An 18,588-nucleotide genomic window follows, 5' to 3' on the forward strand; every position below is an offset into this window, starting at 1 on the left:
GTGGCACACGGCACGCGGCAAGACACAAAAACCCATAAATATGTTAAGAGTCAAAGTCAAAAAGTATGCCTGCTTTTGCTCTGCTCTGCTGTGCTCTGCTGTGCGGTCGTCGTTCGGATCTCTCTGGCCAAAAAGGATGTAAAAAAAAAAACGTGGCCAACTTTCTCATTAAGGTTAAAAAAAGAGTTCAATTCGTTGCGTCGAGAGGGAAGGTCATGGTCCGCCAGAGAGTTCGTGGCAAATCAGTTTTAAAGTTGAGCTAAAAAAGGAACCATGGCACAAAAGGGAAGAATTTATTTTTTACAGGCCCAGTAGGACGGAAGTGGTGCTTTAAATGGAACTTGGGATGTGAATGGAAGGTAATAGAAATAGTATTCAGGGGGTATTTTATTTCTTTTTATATCTTTGGATGTTTACAAGCAACGACTGTACCATCTAGTGGCCCTTTCCATATCCAGTTGAAGATCCCAGGCCGAAACGCAGTCGCCTCAAAGCCCAACCGACCGAGGGGCGCTGTTGCATGACGCGATATTGTGTGTAATCGAAGAGATTTCCATGGATTTATCCTAGAGGATTATTTAAATGATGGATGGATAATGGAAAACGCTTCTTAAGGAAATCTAAGTATGATTTAAACACTATTCGTGAATGTTTAATTAATAAAAAAAAGTAATAATTAAGAGAAAACAATAATAATTAAAAAAGTAACAATAATAAATAAAAATAATAATTTTAACAAAAAAATAATAATAATAACAAAAAAGTAATATTACAAATAAATAAAAATAATAAAAGAATTAAAAATAATAAACAAAATTATTAATAATAAATATTTAAAAAATGATAATAATAATGCAACTAAATTAATAATAAATAAAAATAAAAATGATACAAAAAATAATAATAATAACAAATTAAATAATAATGCAAATTATGATAATAATAATACTATAAATAATAAATAAATAATGTAGACGACTATTTATTGGATTAATATATTATGTATCTTTAATGGTTAAATTTCAAAACACAAACTCTGTCAAGAAATCCAAAAAGAATACTGTAGAGAATTTCCAAAAGAACAAAATTAATTAAGAAATTATTCTGTATAGTATAATTTGATGAATTATAGAGATAAAGCTCTCAAAAAGGTATATAAAGCTAACTAAAGGTTTATTTATGTTAAAACTATATATGTTTCCTGGTCTCTTCATTCCTTAGAAAATCTTAATAGAAGGCTACGTGCCTTTACAGATTGATAGATGTAAAGATCGAGGAATTTATGGATTTATGCACTTAATTATTTCAAGAAAATTCTTTTATAAATTCAATGGATAGTTCCATATAGCCTTTCAGCCTATTCATCAATCCATTAGTGCTTCTATGAAAAGATCAATGTCCCTTATCCCACCTCTTTTCCTCAGAATTTATACCTCTATAAAACCATTAACATTTCTAATCTCCTCCTATACCTCTGGAAAACTGTCTCTCCCTCTACCGCACCCGTACCCTTACAACATTCTAAGACAAACTAAAAACATAATTCAAATGTTGCAAAATTTACCACAACTGTCTGGCAATTTCTTCATCTACGGCCAGAGCCCTCCTTCTAGCCAGGAGAGACACAGCCATTTAATAGGCAATTTAAATGAGATAATGCCCAAGTCTGAAGACGAGAGTCTAGAGAGTCAATGGCCAATTGTAATTAAATTGCAATAAGCAATATGCACGGGAACGAACCTCCGCCAGAGATTGAGGTATCCGATGCTCCAGAGACTCCCATCTGCACACACACACACAGAGAGACAGAGAGACAGAGATGGTCTGTGTCTGCGGCTGGAGCTGCTCCTCATCAATGTGCAGCCCGTCTTTTGGGCCGCAGCATTTCCAAATGATTTATTGAATTTAAATCACTTGTATTGGCAACAGTCCCGCTGTGAATTTGTGACATTTTCGTAAACGAAAAATGTCAGTTACGATTTTTTATTGACTTACAGCAGAGCCAAAGCCCAAAGACAGAAAATGCTGGCGATATGGAGTGAGAGATGAGGCTCTCCATCGGCCCTAGGATCTCCAGTCAGGCCGGCGTTACGGTACATGGCCAAAAAAAAAACGCCATAAACCTGGTTTAAACTACTGTAAAATATAGTTCAGACTCTCATTTGAGGGTTATAAATACCATTTGTGACTGGCCGGGGCTGGCTGAACCATTAATAAAGTTATTAACTCCGAGGCCATGTGTGCCTTGTTAAAAATCCATAAAAAATGTTTCGACTGGACTGATCCGAGTTCAATAAATGCATATAAATGCCCAAATGGATGGTTAGTTTTCAGTACAACATCATGACATTTTTTGGGTTTTTTTTGTGGGGTTCCATTAATTAGAAAGCCAACTCCAATCCGAGACGATTCCTAATTAGAAATCGACACAAAATGACTTCATTAGAAAACTATAACACGGCTGTTAACATCTTCCAGGCAGCAGGCAGCATCACCATCTCATGCGGGTATTCCATGAGGCTTAATGATCGACACAACCTTTGGAAAACCTTTTGCTGCTCTGAGATTTAATTATTTTATGGGCGGGTACCAATTTTTTTTGGGTATGTCATAAAGTTTATGCGCCCCCTTTTGCCTCATTATCAAACATTCCTTCGGAGACCGTCGCACATAAATCTCTTGTGAGGAAAATCAAACATATTTATATGACAAGCAAATCACTTAGAGAGAGAGAGAGAGACTAGCCCCGAGGCTGCAACACCTTCTACGAGCATATAGCCAGGTCCGCAGAGTCTGGCAATTGAATTCAATTGGGTTCGGCGCCGTACGGCACGATTCAATTTTTATGATCAATCTCACTTGGCGGCATTCGACATTCGACATTCGGCGGTTCGGCGTGCCTCAAAATTGGCAAATTAGCCTGGAAAATTGGCCCCCAGGCCGCAGCTTTAAAGGTTTTTCCCTCAACAATTTATTTTAGTTTAAGTTTTTCCTCTCTCCCTCTCTCTCTCTCTCTGTCTCTGTTTTGGAAAATGCAAAGTGGTTATAAAATTAAAAGAAAAATCGTTTCGATTAATATATATTTCCAATCAGTATCTGTATCTTTTTTATCTCAATCGAAAGAGTCGGCATCTCTGGCGTCGGCTGGCGACAAAGTGAAAAATTTTAGGCATACGAATGCCCCTAATTAATTGGACAGAGAGAGGGAGAGAGGGGCACCTCCTCGCAGTGGTAGCCTTCGTATTAGAGGGAATTTTTTTTGGGGTGCCCTAATGACTTGCTTTGACACATTGGGGGCCTTTGTCTTAAGAGAAGACTACTCCCCGTCTATGGCAGTCATAAATTCCACGGCAATTATGTCAGTTTATTTGGAGCGAAGCGTATGTTAATTTATGTATGCGTCTGCGTTCGTGTAGATACTCCTCCTTAAAAGAGAGGCGGAATATCATCGCCAGCTCACAATTAGATGTTGATTTTCGGTATGTAAACAGCAGGTGTTAACAAAGCCAAACAACCGTCCAAGTTGGCTCCATAAATGTTTTGTTAATAATGCAACTCCCCAAAACGGTTCAACTTCTTCTTTTTTGCCTTTTTACATATGTTAAATCGAGGCACAGCAGCATGTCCCCTTCAAAGCCGACAACGGCGACGACCTACTAAAGTTCAAAGAAAGTAGCTGCGTGGATGGGTAATCAAAAGAGTTATGTTTGAGTGGAAAGGTTCCTTAAGGGGAGATCTAACAGAAAAAATTAAAGAAACAGGTAAAACGAAAGAGAGAGAAGAATGATGGAAAAAATATTTGATAAATTCTAGGAAACACACCAGAAAATATAAAGAAAATATAGGAAAATAGTATAACAAATAACAGGGATATAACCAAAAATATTATAAAAATACTAGATAAAAAATACCATTAATATTTTTTTTAAATACTAGGAACAAATTGGAAAAATCTAGGAAACATACCAGAAAATAGAAAGGGAAATATTGGAAAGTACTACAAAAAAATTCAGAAATATACTGGAAAATAGCATACAATACTAAATAAAATACCATACATATTTTGAAAAATATCCAAAGAAAATTTGAAAATTGCTAGGAATTATACAAGAAAATACTAATGCAAATATCGGAGAATACTACAAAAAATACCAGAAATATAATTTAAAATAGTTGAAAAATACCAATACCAAAAATACTAATAGTGTTTTTGAAAATACCAGCAAAATATTTGAAAAATTCTGCAAAACATACCAGAAAATATTCAAGAAAATATCCGAAAATACTACCACAAATACTAGAAATATAATTTAGAACAATATTTGGTAAATTCTAGGACAGATACCAGAAAATACTAAAGAAAATATCTGAAAATTCTTTTTAAAAATACCAGAATATAACTAAAAATACCAGAAATATACTGGAAAATATCAGAAAAAAACTAGGGAAAAATTACCATAAATAATCTTGAAAATTCCAGAAAATTACTAAGAAATACCAGAAAATACTGGTTAAAGTACAAAACAAAATTAAAAAGCACATAAAAAAAAGACTGGAAAATGCCAGAAAAATACTATAAAACTAATGACAAAAAATTCCACAAAAATGTCTTTAAAAAATACTAGCCACTCATTACACTGAAACTAGAATAACAGTACCCAAATCCCATAAAAAAATACTGCCCTAGTACTCCTAATTTATTGACTGACAAGGCAATTTCCAAAACTTCTTTAACCAGAGTGTCATCAATGGATGGTTCTTTCACCAAAAACTAAAAAAATTCGAAGAATAATATGAATATTCAATGAAAAATAAGTTATAAAAATATTCCCAAAAATCAAACCATTTTCCTTAGAGTAATAATCTCTAAGCCATCCACACATGATCTCCCATCTTAACACCACCCCAAAGCATAATCTCTCTCCCCTTATCTGACCCTCCAGGCATGCTAATGATATCATTTCAATCATTTATAAAATTTACAAGGCCCTAAACATGTGCAAAATGCTCGAGGGGGAATACTCGTGCCCGCCCTTTATAAGGAGTACGATCATGGTCTCCCTTTTGCGGAATGTTCTGGGTGTTGCCACCCAGGCACTTGTCAACGATGGCGCCAAGTGGCAGATGATGAGGATCGTTACGGAATGGATATGGTATGGCAGTCTGGGGTGTTGTGCAGAGGGCCCTCCCATGGGGCATGTGCCACAAATGGTTGGATTTATTTGCAATCTAATTAAGTTGTTCCAAATGATATGTGACTTGTGTACAACATGACATACGTTTTGCCACGATTGAAAGTCTTTTCCCCTCTAAAGAAGCGATTTTCCTGGCAGACAAGGCTTCTGGTTGAAAAATTACTTCAATTTCTTGGCTTAAAATGATATATTTTCTTATGATCTTGAGATCCATTTTTATTTCCAGAATCTTCCTAAATTTCCCTGCATATTTAATTGAGTTATTTTCCCTGCTTTGATTTCACTTTTTTTCTTTTGTGTCTACTGTGGACAGGTTTTTCCTGGACCTTGTCCGTGGTCGTCCTTCACACTTGGCCATCATAAATTATCCTCGTAATGAGACTCAACAGGCGCCGCCGCTGACTGGAACTTCTGTGGCTGTGGCCACATTCGAATTGCATTTAAAATACATTTAAAAAAGCATTGCCCCATTTATCATTTTGGTTTATTTATTGCTGGCCGATCCGTTGCGGATACTCCCAGGCTTGGGGCTTCTGATTCTCCTGCTGCTGTTCCTCCTTTTGCTGTTTGTTTGTCCCGCTCGATGAATAATTGCTACCATCTACGCGGAATGTTATCAGCGGCATAATTAAATAACGCCAGGAGGTGCTCTGCTCTCGAACGAGAGAGAGAGAGAGACTTTGTAGATCACTGGAATTAAAGTAACACCTTTCTTGGAGGGGTGTTGCAGGTAGCAGACCCTGAGGATCGCTTAACGCAGGGAGGATCGCTAGAGCAGGGTCCCGAGGATCACCTTTAATTACCTGTGATGCTTAGGAGGATCCAAAAGGCCCTGTAGATCGCTGATCTCTAGACCTAACACCTTTTTGGCTGATCAGCAAAGCCCTCCCTCTAGACACCCCATAGATCCGCCTCCATGTTCTTCTAATTGCCATGATCTGGCATTTTTACCCAAATTCAGATGCAAGTCAAAACAGAAATCAATTAAACGGAACGCAAACAATCGATCAAATGGTTATGCGAGAGCCACAGAGCCCCATCGAGAGATATTGATCGGTTTGCGGTCCGCATACACCTGATGGCACAAAACAAGTCGAGGAGAGATACCACAGGTAGAGAGGGGTGAAGCAGAAGATACAGATACAACTACAGGTAGAAGTCGAGGAGTGTTTGGGGGAGCGGAGGAGCCGCAGAAGATCGGAGCAACTTCCAATTAAACGTCACGCTAAATGAAGCGTAAAATTGCCCGTTGCTGCTGGTCTTGAATGCGGTTTTTTTTTACACACACACACCCCAGAAAGAGGCAAAAGATACACCCAAGAAAGAGAGGAATGTCTGCAAATGTGACAGTGTAATAAAAAATCAATTTCACAATAAATATCTCTCTCCTGGGGAGAGGAAAAAAAAACCAGAAATATCTTATCACAGCCACGGCATCGCCAGAGCGTGAAGAGGTACTTAGGATATGAGGATAGAAGACGATCGGCATCGGGATCTGGTATGGGATCTGAAAAAGTGTGGTAGCCCCTCGACTGTCAGCGATTGATGTAGCAGCCCTTTATCATTATCACATCTGGAACGAACGGGCAGGTACGACTGCGAGTGACAGTCGTCTCGTGTGCCGGCAGCAGGACAAATGCCTAAGCAGCCCGTCAGGGCAGACCAGACCCGACCCGACCCTCGCGTCGTAGTGTCTGGCCCAGGAAAAAAAAAATATGAGTAAAAGAGATCTACAATGTGGCATGTTGTACGTTGTCGGTTATCTTAAAAACCTTGTTGTCGTCTTAATTATTGCGTTAATGAGTTTTCGGTTTACTGCTGCTTTTCTTGAACCCGTTTGGCAAACAGCATTTCGTTTCGTGCTATTATCAATCAATCGGCGATCGGTCGATCGATCGCTCGATCGCTCGTTCCTCTCGACAGGGAGGACTCTCACTCTGTGTTGCAAGATCATATGCAACGATAAGAGCACACACACACGAGTCACAAGTCCAATCTACAATATGTTTTGTGCTATCGCCTTTGCATTGATATTTTTTGTCTGCTTTTATTAAGAACCGATCGATAAGAGATCTTACATGGCATGCCGCTTGTCGATCTTAAGGACCGACAGGATACGGCATGTGCTGAGGGGCACACGGGGTATCCACATTTAATTAGCATGTTCAATTATTTATACAATGTTTCTACAATGAAATCAATAAACAAATTATCAGGGGAGTGTTCCATTTCATTGCCTCGTTTTTTCTTTTTTGATTAATTGTGGGAGCCAAGATTTCCCACTGTGAAAAAGGGTTCCCCCCTCCCCCAACCGAACTCGAGCAGAACCCAAAGACCAACAAAAAAATAGGTCTCTACACCGTTTCGGAGGAGTGAAAAATTAATGATTTGTTGATTTATGAATTGAGGAATCGGGAGGTCAAGTCAAGTGTACAATGATAAACGAGGGCGGCCAGACATATAGGGGAAAAGATACTCCTCTAGCGAGGGGCAGAGGGAGTGCGAGTGAATGCCTGTGCGGTCTCACTTGAGAAATTGCTTGGTTGAGTAATTGAGAACAATCATTGATCGGGGGAGCTAGGGAATGCCCATGATTTGTGGTAGAAACTAAAGGATGGACACCAATAAAAGTTAGTGAATGGAACTGTGATGGGAATATTCTCAAAAATTGGTTTCTGGATTTTAATTTATTTAAAAATATTCAGGGAATTTTTTAGACAAATATCTTTGGGAAAAATAAATGGTAGATCGGTTGAAAGGGTATTTTTGGAGAATTATTGTACTAAGACTACTCCGAGAATATTACGAATTATTGAACTATTGAGAATTATTTAACTGAGAATACTCCAAAAAAAATTACAGAATTATTAAACTCTTCAGAATCGAATTATTGAGAATTATTGACCTGCGAATACCCCAAAAATATTACAGAATTATTGAACTATTGAGAACTGAATTATTGAGAATTATTGAACTAAGAATAATCCAAGATGTAATATTCTTGGACTATTGAGAACTGAATTATTGAGAATTATTGAACGAAGAATACTCAAAAAATATTACAGAAATTGTATATTTTGATTAGCACGAATCAAAAGTACTTTTAAAGCATTGAACACACCTTAAAACATGCCTTGAGGATCCCTTAATAAAATTTGTTTATAGTTTCTCGAATTTTTTAAATATTTTCCTATTTATAAAGATTGTCAGAACAATATTCCCCACAAAAAAAAAGAAATCTATCAAAAATTCCGTAAAAAATACTTCAAAAACTAATCTCCAATGTAAAGGCAAAATTTGACGCCCTTTAGTATTTCTTTTTTAAGAAAGTAGCTTCCAAAAACCCCCCCCTTAAAAGCAGGTGTCTCTAGCGTTCACTTAAACATCCATTAATCCACCATCTATAGGCCACATTTGATTAGCACCTTCAGAAGCAAAACAATCAAAAACAAACCACTATTGAAATAAGATCAAACACAGATCCAACCCAGAGATTATTAAGACATTCAGAAGCAAAACAATTTGCAGTAAAATGACACTAAAATAAATACCAAAAATTCCCAGAGAGCAAAAGAGAAAAACACAATAGATCCCCACACAATGCCCTCCATCTAGTCCATTTGGAGATGCATCTTTCCACCATTTATGACCCGAGGAACATTTTCTGTGACTAAATGCAGCAGGTTCATTTCATTCTTATGCAAATCTCTGGAACAAATGATGAAGCGACAAGGAGATCATCATCACGCTCTAGATATTTGGGGACTTGTAGCGATTGTTAGGCGGGTATTGTTTTGCCAATTTACGAGCGATATTTAAGAAGGAAACGAAAGGCATTAAAAGGAAAAACCATCTGGTAAGAGTCTAAGTTTTGGGCTGTGCCTGTCCCTCCATGATCTACAATTTGTTTTCACTTTTAGGCAGACCTCGAGAACATAATTGCAACAACTTAAGAAATCACAACAAACAAGCAACAAAATAAACGAAAATTCAGCGAACAAATGCAAGAGGCGAAGAGAGGGATACACTTGAAAATTTATAACTGAATTATAAGGACTATTTCTGGGATAAATATATGATATAGGGATCGATTTTGGATCCTAATTTGATAAAAAATCGTTGAAAACTATGAAATATAAAGCTAGATAGAAATATCGTTGTTTATACAAAAGTTTTTTCTTGGAAAAAAGAATTTTGTTGATCTTCTTCTCGCGTCATGCAGCATCGCCCTTCGGTCAGCTGTTTTATAGGTCAACATCTAAGCAAAGTTTTATATAAATTAAAAAACATATTACTCCCAAATCCTCTATACTTTCTGGCCCTCTTTCTCCACTCTAGCCCCAGGACCCGCCACAATGTAGAGTGTACAATAAAAACCTCAGGTCCGAGGGCATTCAAATTGATTACAACACACGAGGATTGGAGGACTGAAAGAGTGTAGACTGGCAGGACTGGTGTCTGGTGCATGACTGGCGAGAAAGAGTTTTGTTCGGTTTGTTTGCGGGGCCTGAAGATGCTTGTTTTTATTGTTTAGCTCGTTATCAAGTCAAAATAATCAGCAGAAGCAGCAGCAAGCAGCAGCACCCGACACTAACAATTGTCATTGTTAAAGGCAAGGGCGAGGCATACAGGAGCTCCTGTCCCAAGTTCAAGTCTCAGTGGCGGAAATGTGCCACATCATGGCGGTGCCCCGAGAGGAAGACCCATAAAAGTGAAGCTCCTCTCGTCATCATCCAGAGAACAGAAACAGAATCAGCAGACGCCCCGAACAATGCAACATGATTCGCGAATTATAAACACCACGCGCTGAAGAGGAAAGTGCCTCACGAATGATGGATACCCTGGGCAGGCACTTCATTTAGAGAAAATGTGGTGTGGAAAAATAGAGAGTGGGGTTTCGTAGGATTAATGGTGTTTTGGGATACCTTTTAGGGCAGTTTTTTTGAATCATAAACATTTAACATATATTATATTTTTCATTTTGGGTATGATTTCCCTTGAATTTCTTTTGATTTTGCCATATTTTTTTTAACAATTTCTAGGTCTTTCTTCTTTTTGTTTGATTTAACTGAAGGAATACAGAGATTCCCATCATCTTTTAAGTCTGGAAAACGAATTAAAAGTTTAAAACTTCTAGAAAATATGGTCTGTGTGTGGTTTAAATAAATATTACTTACCTTTCTCCTAAGAAATGGTTATGAAAAAATACCAGTTTATTCCTATATTTAATTTTAACGTCTTTTGCTCCCGATCTTCTTTGTTTTTTGTTCCATGACTCCTAAAACGTTGCCTTAAAATATTCAACGCCATTTTCTTTCTACAAAATATACACCTAAATATACACAAAGTCATTCCCACAAAGGATCTTCCCATATTTCCATATTTATTGTCCCTTCAAAAGTCTTTATCTCCCAACCCTTCCCTAAAAACCATCATACTCTTACTCCATCCATACTAAAGGGTAGCAATCATCATGTTCGTATATTTCTGGAGCAATATAATCGCTGGCTGTCTGGAAATTAAGCAGCAGAAGCTGCAACTCTGAAGCAGATGAAGTCAAAAAGTCTGATGGGGGCCCTGTCGGCAGTAATTGTGGCAAGTGGTGCCGCTGCTGCCTCTTATGGTTGCTACTTCTGCAACTGCTACTGCAGCAGCTCTGCTCATTTTGCAACGGCAAACAGCTCTACTGATTCCCGAGTTGCTGCTACTACAAACACCTCTTCTCCTGCCGCCACCTCTGCCACCAAACACCTCTTCTCCTGCTTCTGCTGCCACCAAGCACCTCCTGCTGCTGATGCAAACCCCTCTTGTCCTTCTCCTGCTGCCAGTGCAAGACCCTCTTCGCCTTCTCCTGATCTCCAAAGTGATCTTCTGCTGCAGCCTCCTCCACAGCCTCCTTCGCCTGCTGCTACTGCTGCTACTGCCTCTACAGCCTCGTCTCCTTCTACAACCTCCTCTACAGCCTCATCTCTTCTCCAGCGAAAGCTTCTACAGCCTCCCCTTCTGCTGCTACCGCCTCTAGAGCCTCCTCTTCTTCTACAGCCTCTTCTGCTACTGCTACTACCTCTACAGCCTCCTCTCCTCCCGCTGCTACTGCTTTTGACTCTAGCAACTCGGCAACTGCCACTGCAACATCAGCTAACAAACAACAACAACAACAAACTACTTCTACACAGAAGCCAAAACGTGTCGTCCTTTTGAGGCACTTGAAGAGCGGCTGCCCCTTAAGACGATTTCGGCCTGAAGACGGCTCGGGCCTAAAGCAACAGCCAGTAGCCCCTACCTCTAGATTCCTCCTCAATCCCCATGTTGTTGTCATCATCTTTGTACGTGTTGCAGCAGCGTGGCGGCAGCTACGTTTTTAATTAAACAATGTACCAAAAGACGAGCCACAAAGCTCGGTGTGAAGTGCAGTCAACACCACTCCCTCTTTTCTCCGCCAAAAAAACCCGCCAAAAGCAAGTTCAAGTTGGTCTGCTCTGCTCTGGTTCTTTATTCGTGAGTTATGAGTTGCGCAATCACGACTTCTTGTCCGCCGACGACGTTCGCTGATTAAGTTTTAGAACAAATGAATTTTGAAAACGTGCAGGGCCGGCCACCACCCCCGCTGCCTGCGAGGTGTGAAGTAATTTGGCCCAAAAAAAAGGGCTTTACCTGGCAGCAGCACCAGCTGGTTGATCCTTTTAGAGGGTTTTTTTTTGAGGCAGCTGTCTCTTACCTGCAAAGAGATGGAAATACACAAAATATTTAAAGCTTGCCCCGAAAGAGTCAGATCTCTGGCTAAAGATAATGATATTTGTAATTCATTTAAATGAACAACAAATCAGAGATGGCGATGGAGTTGGAGTTGGAGTCCAAGTCTTGCCACTTCAATGGATAGATTGTTGTGATGTGATTATGTCAAAATTATTAAAACAGTCGAGACGTCTCTCGATTGCTTCTTGTTGCCTCATAACCGTATGTCATGTCTGCCTGCCCCATTGATCGACACTGATCTCAGATAAAAATACAACAAATACAGACAGACAGAGAGACCCCAAAAGACAAGTGCATTTGCATCCAAAAAGACAGGTCGGTTCGCTCGTTCCGTGAGAATAAAACTTGTTGAAAAATATGAACAAATGGAAAATATTTTCACCCAAAAAAACCAAAAAAACGTAAATGTGCATTATATAGACATTAGGTATGTCTTTTTTTGGGGTGGGGGGGAGGTTTGGCATTGTTTGGTCTACGAGTTTTATGCTTTGACAGGCCATAATACAGACAGGGCTGACAACAATGCCATTAGTCCCGCACAAAGGGCCCTACGAAGGGGGAAAATTATCAATGGTCCTCCCCCCCCTCGCCTTCCCGACCCCTCACAAAAATAAGAAAACTCTAAGCCCCAGTGTGAACCTCTGCTTCCGCGGCTTTCATTCTGATTCTACTACTAATCGCTTGCTAAGCTGCCAGATACTTTGATTACACTCTGCTACACAGTATATACACCTTTCTTTAGTGGCTTTTGGTGGCAGAAACTTATTTGAGGGGAAACCTCATTTTTGTGCCCTTTTGGGGTTTTTTTACTACGTTTTTTTATGAAAGAAAAACATTTCTTGAGTGTAGGGTATCGATTGTTCTTATGTCGCGACACGTGTGCGTCGATTTTTGGTAAATTTTTACCCGTAATTTCTAGAAAATAAATAATGTCGAGTCACGCTTGCGTCGATTTTTAGTCAATTTTTACCCAACATTTCTATAAAATAACAAATCCCCTAATGTCGAGATTTTAAACAGATTTTTAGTACATTTTACTTGTGATTTCTAGAAAATAAGGAATCCTTTAATGTGGAGACACGTTTGTTGTCGATTTTTAACTGACTTTTACTCAATTTTTACCCGTATTTTTTAGAAAAATGAGGAGTCGGTTATCATAATGTCAAAACACGCGTGAGTCGATTTTCAACACATTTTTAGATAATTTTTAATCAAAATTTCTAGAAAAGTGAGGAATCCCCTTAACTGATTTTCAGTCAATTTGTACCCATAATTTCTAAAAAAAAATAAGTAATCGGTTATCCCAATGTCAAGACAAGCAGGCGTCGATTTTCAACAAATGTTTAAACTATTTTTAATTAAAATTCTAGAAAATGAGGAATGGGTTATCCGAATGTCCAGACACGTGTGCGCCGATTTTTAGCTGATTTTCTGTCAATTTTAACCCGTGACTTAGAAAATATGGAATCCCCCAATGTGGAGTTGTGTGTCGATTTTTAACTGATTTTTGTTCAATTTTTTACTCGTAATTTCTAGAAAAATGAGCAGTCGGTTATTCTAATGTCAAACACACACGTCAAACATTTTTTAGACATTTTTAACACATTTTTTAAATTATTTCTAGCCATTCGGGAGGTGAATATTATTTGAACTGATGTGCCCCTATAGCGTCTTGGAGAACAGACTGATTCGGAGAAGCTAGCAGAATCTAAAGGTACCTCAGAACAGCAGAATCTGGCAGCAGGACCTTGGGGTACAAAGGAAGCCAAAGGCACCCCAGGGACCTGGAAAACCCACATCGTTCCACCCCATAACTCTTTAGTAAATCCACTCAAACGTGACCCCTTACAAAAATTAAACATTTAGCTACCAGATGAGTGTTTTAAGTCAAGTCTTTGGTTGTTTGCGAACGAATATCAACGTCTCTGTCCATTTGGTAGCCAAAATACAAATTTCTCCCTGGTATTTTTTGTGTTTCTTCCTCTCCTTAAAACTTTATTGAATGGATTGTGGTATATTTGGGGTATAAATTGGATGAAAACGAGACTCTGACTGAAGTGCCTCCGACTCCAAGCCTTTGACATGTGGTCCAGTGTTATTAGATCACTATTCCACTCCAAGAAACCATTCTTTCAGTTCTGTTTATGTTCTTTTCTTTTATTTGTGTTTATTTGTTTGGCTATATTTCCCAGAAGCCTGGCCGCAAAACAAACCGAATGCTGACCACGTTTTTGTTGGCAACTTGCAAACGGCATCCGGCCTCCTCGTCCAGCCCTCGGGGTACACGCCTGTGCTCGTGTAATATGCAAACTAGAGACGAGCTCCAGCAGCAGCCACGGCAGCAGCGATAACTGTACAGATAAGAGAGGGAGCCCAGAGCCACAGACAGAGACAGAGACAGGGACAGGGACAGAGTCGCTTACAAATTGCAAAGTATCAGGGTAGGCCAGCTGTCAAATAAGGATTATCCACAATTTATGCTCGGCCTGAAATCTCAATTTCTACCTGCTGCTATCTATCGTCTATCACCCCCTTACTGCCTGGAGCGAGGTACGCAAAGATTTTAGGTAATTATTATTATATTCCCTGTTTTGCATAAAACCCTACAACGGAAACGACAGACGACACATTCTAGCTGCAGTCTTTGACCGGGCAACACCACCACCACCAAAAAAAAAACAAATTATTCAAATTTACTTGTGAAAGATGGAGCTCGTACTCGCCGATCCAGCCATGAAGAGCATCATCGAGGGAGCCAAGGAGTGCTTTCTGCCGCCACCGGAGAAACGTGAACCAAATTATTTGGACAATCTGCATATAATATTCTTCGAACAGATCTTCGAGACGATCGACAATCTCAGCGATCAGGTGCGCATGGCCCGGGCGTATCCGCAGTTCTTATCAAATATCCTCAAGATCTGGCAGAAGCGTTTGGACATGATTGTCGGACCGAATACGGCCTTTTTGGGCCTGCTGGATATCGAGGACTATGTGTTCTTTATGGATCACATGGCCGATCGTTTCAGAGAGCTGCACGTCCATGAGGATGGTGTGGGTTCGTTTGCGGAGTTCTTTGAGTATATACGACATCTGAACGATATAAATGTCACACGTTTGCCCGGCGTGGAGACCTGTGTGCTGGCCGGCAATCCCAATACCGTGATCGACGATGACATCCGAGATCTCACACTAATGCTGCCCAATCTGCGGCGTCTGACCAGCTGCATGAACATCTCGGGTGGGTATATCTGGTGTTTCCAGAAGCTCGAGGAGCTCGTCTTCCACTCGATGTACCACTCGCTGCCGCTGGACAGTCGCTGGATACAGGAGATCTGCCTGAGCATGACCCAGCTGCGGGTCCTGGACATCACCGATCACTTCGACAGCGGCGTACGGCTGACGGGCATCAAGCTGCCAAATCTGGAGGTGCTCAAGATCAATCTGAGCAGCGTCGAGTGCATGATACCGGACGTACTGCAGTTGCCGAAACTGAAAAAGCTGGCCGTGCGCTTCGATGACTCGCGCCAGCTGCACGCCGATCAGGAGACCATTTTCCAGCAGATTGTTGTGGCCAAAAGCGAGTCCATCAGCCGCATCGCCCTCAACAATGAGGTGGTGCAACTGCCGCCGCGCTGGCATCAGAGTTTGCTGCTTGAACTGCCGCAGCTGCGGAAATTGGTGTGCGAGAACTGGTACCACGACGATTTCTTCCTGGACTGCCAGCACATACCGTGCCCCCAGATGGAGGTCCTTAGCTTCAGTGGCTGGGAGATAGTGCGCGAATATAAGCTGCTGGAAATGGTGGCCGAGTGCACAAGTCTGCAGCATCTGGCCCTGAACGGCTACCACAGCAATGCGGGCCGACTGAGCAAACTGGTGCAGATACGCAGGGAGGAGAAGAACGCCCAGCCCCTGCAGGTCTTCAGCGATATCATGTGGACCACTCTGATGCCCGAGGAGTACCAGCAATGGTCCGCCGACAAGTACGTTCAGGCCACCTGCGATGGCAGCGAATACGACTACCAGGAGGATGGTTTCGAGTTCGATTTCGTTTAGCAAAGCCCCCCCCACTTCAGATTGTAAATATTTTTGTTTCATTTCTATTATTGTAAATACACATCACACGCATCTCGAAAATTGCCATCGGTTTCCTTCAACGTTTTCAAAGCAATTTTCCAAGCGCTTTAGGGTCTCACAAATGGAAAAATCAACAGAGTTTATGGGCCTCTCTGCACACATATGACCTCCACGGGCCACAGACCACTCTTTTGGCCAGTCCACTCTTTTGGCCAAGTTAATTTTGCGAGGCATAAATTATTTGATTTGATTGAGTCGGAAAAAGAGTTCGCAAAATGCCCAAAGCGTTTTTCCTCGCCGTCGCCGTCCACGATCCACACACGCTCCCTCCCCCCCCCAACCCACCTCCTTTCAAGTGGTCAGGTTTTTGGCTTTTGGTACTCTGTACTTTCAGGGTTTCTGCATTGTTTGGGTTCTTTCGGTACTTGGAAGTTATGGCCACTAATACCCTATGGCCTTCGGTATAAGCCATAAAATATGGCCTTAAATTTCCGTGAAAGTGTGGGAACAATCAGTAGGCCTCTAAAATTTTGAAAGATCAGCTGTCAATACACAAAAACGAAGATTACAACCGTTTGACGGTTAAAAGGTGTTCTTTAAGTATTCAGAAATATTATGGATATATTTTTTGTAATTTTTTCAATAAAAATATATTTTTTTTGGCTGTAAAAATTAAATTAATTCTACAATTTTCATAGGAATTTATTTACCAGAAATTTATTAAATAATCTTTGAAGCATTACTGAAAAAATAATTATTAAATAAGGAATAAAAATGGCTTTCGTTGTGTGAAATAATGCAATAATAGTAGGTTTTATAATTAAAAAACTATTTAAGAACTCTGAAATGTGGGAAAAAATATGGAAAAATATAGAAAGGAAGGAATTCAGGAAATAAATATAAAATAATTAAGAAAAATGGAGTTCTATGACTGAAAAGATTCAAGAAAAACACGTTTTATCATTATTAAATTATTAAAAAAATTTTAAATGATTGAAAAAATCTGAAAAGGGGATAGAAAGGCTATAGATATAGAGATATAGATATAGACCAATATATAGACCATAGATTCTCGATAATTTATCAAATATTTATTAAAGATATTTCCGTGCAATGACTGTGGAAAAATAGGGAAAGGGGATGGAAAGTCAATAGATATTATTGGCCTATATATATATGCCATAGATTCTCCGTAGTTTGCCAAATATTAATATGTGTTAATCGACGTGCAAAGAGTATAGCTCCAGCGTACTAAAAGGCAGATATTTAAGCGCCCGAGGAGCGTTGCTGCATGACGCGTGACCCAAACAACTTTTTTCCTAAAGAAAAGTGTATTTAAGCCATAAATATAAGCCAAAACATGATCATAAATATGGTTACACCCAAAGATCCTCCTCGTTTTTCGATTGGTTTCCCTGCGTAAAGGAAATTAAGCAATTTTTAGCCACAAAATGATTTACATAATATTTTCTACCACCCCAAAAAAATACATATATATATATATTTGGCTTTCGTTTTCCCAGCATTACGTGAGCCATGAGAGTCGAAGACGGAGGCTGTCTCCTGGCCTAAATTATTGGTCGCACTGACAAGTCAACACAAAGTCCAGCTATGGGGCCATTGGGGGGCCATGGGGGGACTAATTTGTGGGGCACCAATCGAGAGATTAAAATGCAAACGAAGGCGACTCGGCGACGACAGTTTGAAGTGGACAAAAATTTAGAAATAATGGACTATTAATTTATGGCCAGCAGAGAGCCGTTGCAGTTGCCATTTCCACAGAGGCAGACCTTTTCCTTTTTCTTTTTTTTTTTTGGCTATCTATGCGATGAATGTTAGCTGCATATTTATGGGTTTTTCATTAATTGACTAATTGCAGGGGTACAAAACACACACACTGACCACCAAAGGGCACCACTTAAGACCCCAAACTAATGCCAACCAATTAAAGGCGACGGCGGCGACGGCGGCGGCGGCGGTCCTCTCAACTCTCGAAACATTTTGCCTAATTTCTCTATTAATTTTATTTAACATGACACGGGGGGCAAACAATTCGTCATGCCCTCTCCTCCGTTCAGTGTAAAAAGTGTATCAAATTTCTATGTGGAAATTGGAACAGAAGTTGGAGGCTTAGGCGATTCGATATATGGATTTTGCATGTGGCTTCGAATCGAAACGAATCAAATTAAACGTATTGGAATTGAAACGGATTTTACCATAATTAAATTAAACATAAAAGGTCCGCTCTCTTAAGTGGTGCTCTGTGCCCGATAATGTTTGGGGATCCGATCCATGGCTTTGACCATAAATACGGCGATAAGACCCACAAGCGGCATGGCGTTTGATCAGAGAGAGAGATCTTTGAGAGAGAGAGAGAGAGAAATGCAGTGGCTGTTTGGGGTCTACAGGTGGGTATATCTTTAAGGGGGAGAGATCTTGGGTTGAGAGCCACATGATAGCTCCTATAAATTTCTAAATAAGCGAAAGGCTGAAATTTAATAATTAAATTACTCCTTGGTTACTAAAGAAGATTTATTATAATACTTGTATATTGTTTAAA

The 18,588-nt window shown here is 39.9% G+C and overlaps 1 protein-coding gene across 2 annotated transcripts; it reads left to right on the top strand.

Annotated features, from left to right (window-relative positions):
- The first annotated feature begins 13,564 nt into the window (after positions 1-13,564).
- LOC6594086 lies at positions 13,565-16,075 on the top strand. 2 transcript variants are annotated; one of them, XM_002019756.2, is made up of 3 exons: positions 13,565-13,665; positions 14,144-14,518; positions 14,573-16,075. In XM_002019756.2, the coding sequence occupies exon 3, from the start codon at positions 14,658-14,660 to the stop codon at positions 16,005-16,007; it is 1,350 nt and encodes a 449-aa protein (XP_002019792.1). In that variant the 5' UTR covers positions 13,565-13,665; positions 14,144-14,518; positions 14,573-14,657; the 3' UTR covers positions 16,008-16,075. The 2 variants fall into 2 exon arrangements, with proteins under 2 accessions (XP_002019792.1, XP_026850342.1); XM_026994541.1 differs by having other exon boundaries at positions 14,147-14,518.
- Positions 16,076-18,588: the final 2,513 nt, after the last annotated feature.

Source organism: Drosophila persimilis, unplaced genomic scaffold (assembly GCF_003286085.1).
Source record: "Drosophila persimilis strain 14011-0111.01,24,50 unplaced genomic scaffold, DperRS2 tig00003933-arrow-pilon, whole genome shotgun sequence".
NCBI classification, from domain to species: domain Eukaryota; kingdom Metazoa; phylum Arthropoda; class Insecta; order Diptera; family Drosophilidae; genus Drosophila; species Drosophila persimilis.

Bases quoted from the DNA above. Each gene is read 5' to 3' on its own strand.
- LOC6594086 (XM_002019756.2), top strand. From the start codon at position 14,658: ATGGAGCTCGTACTCGCCGATCCAGCCATGAAGAGCATCATCGAGGGA.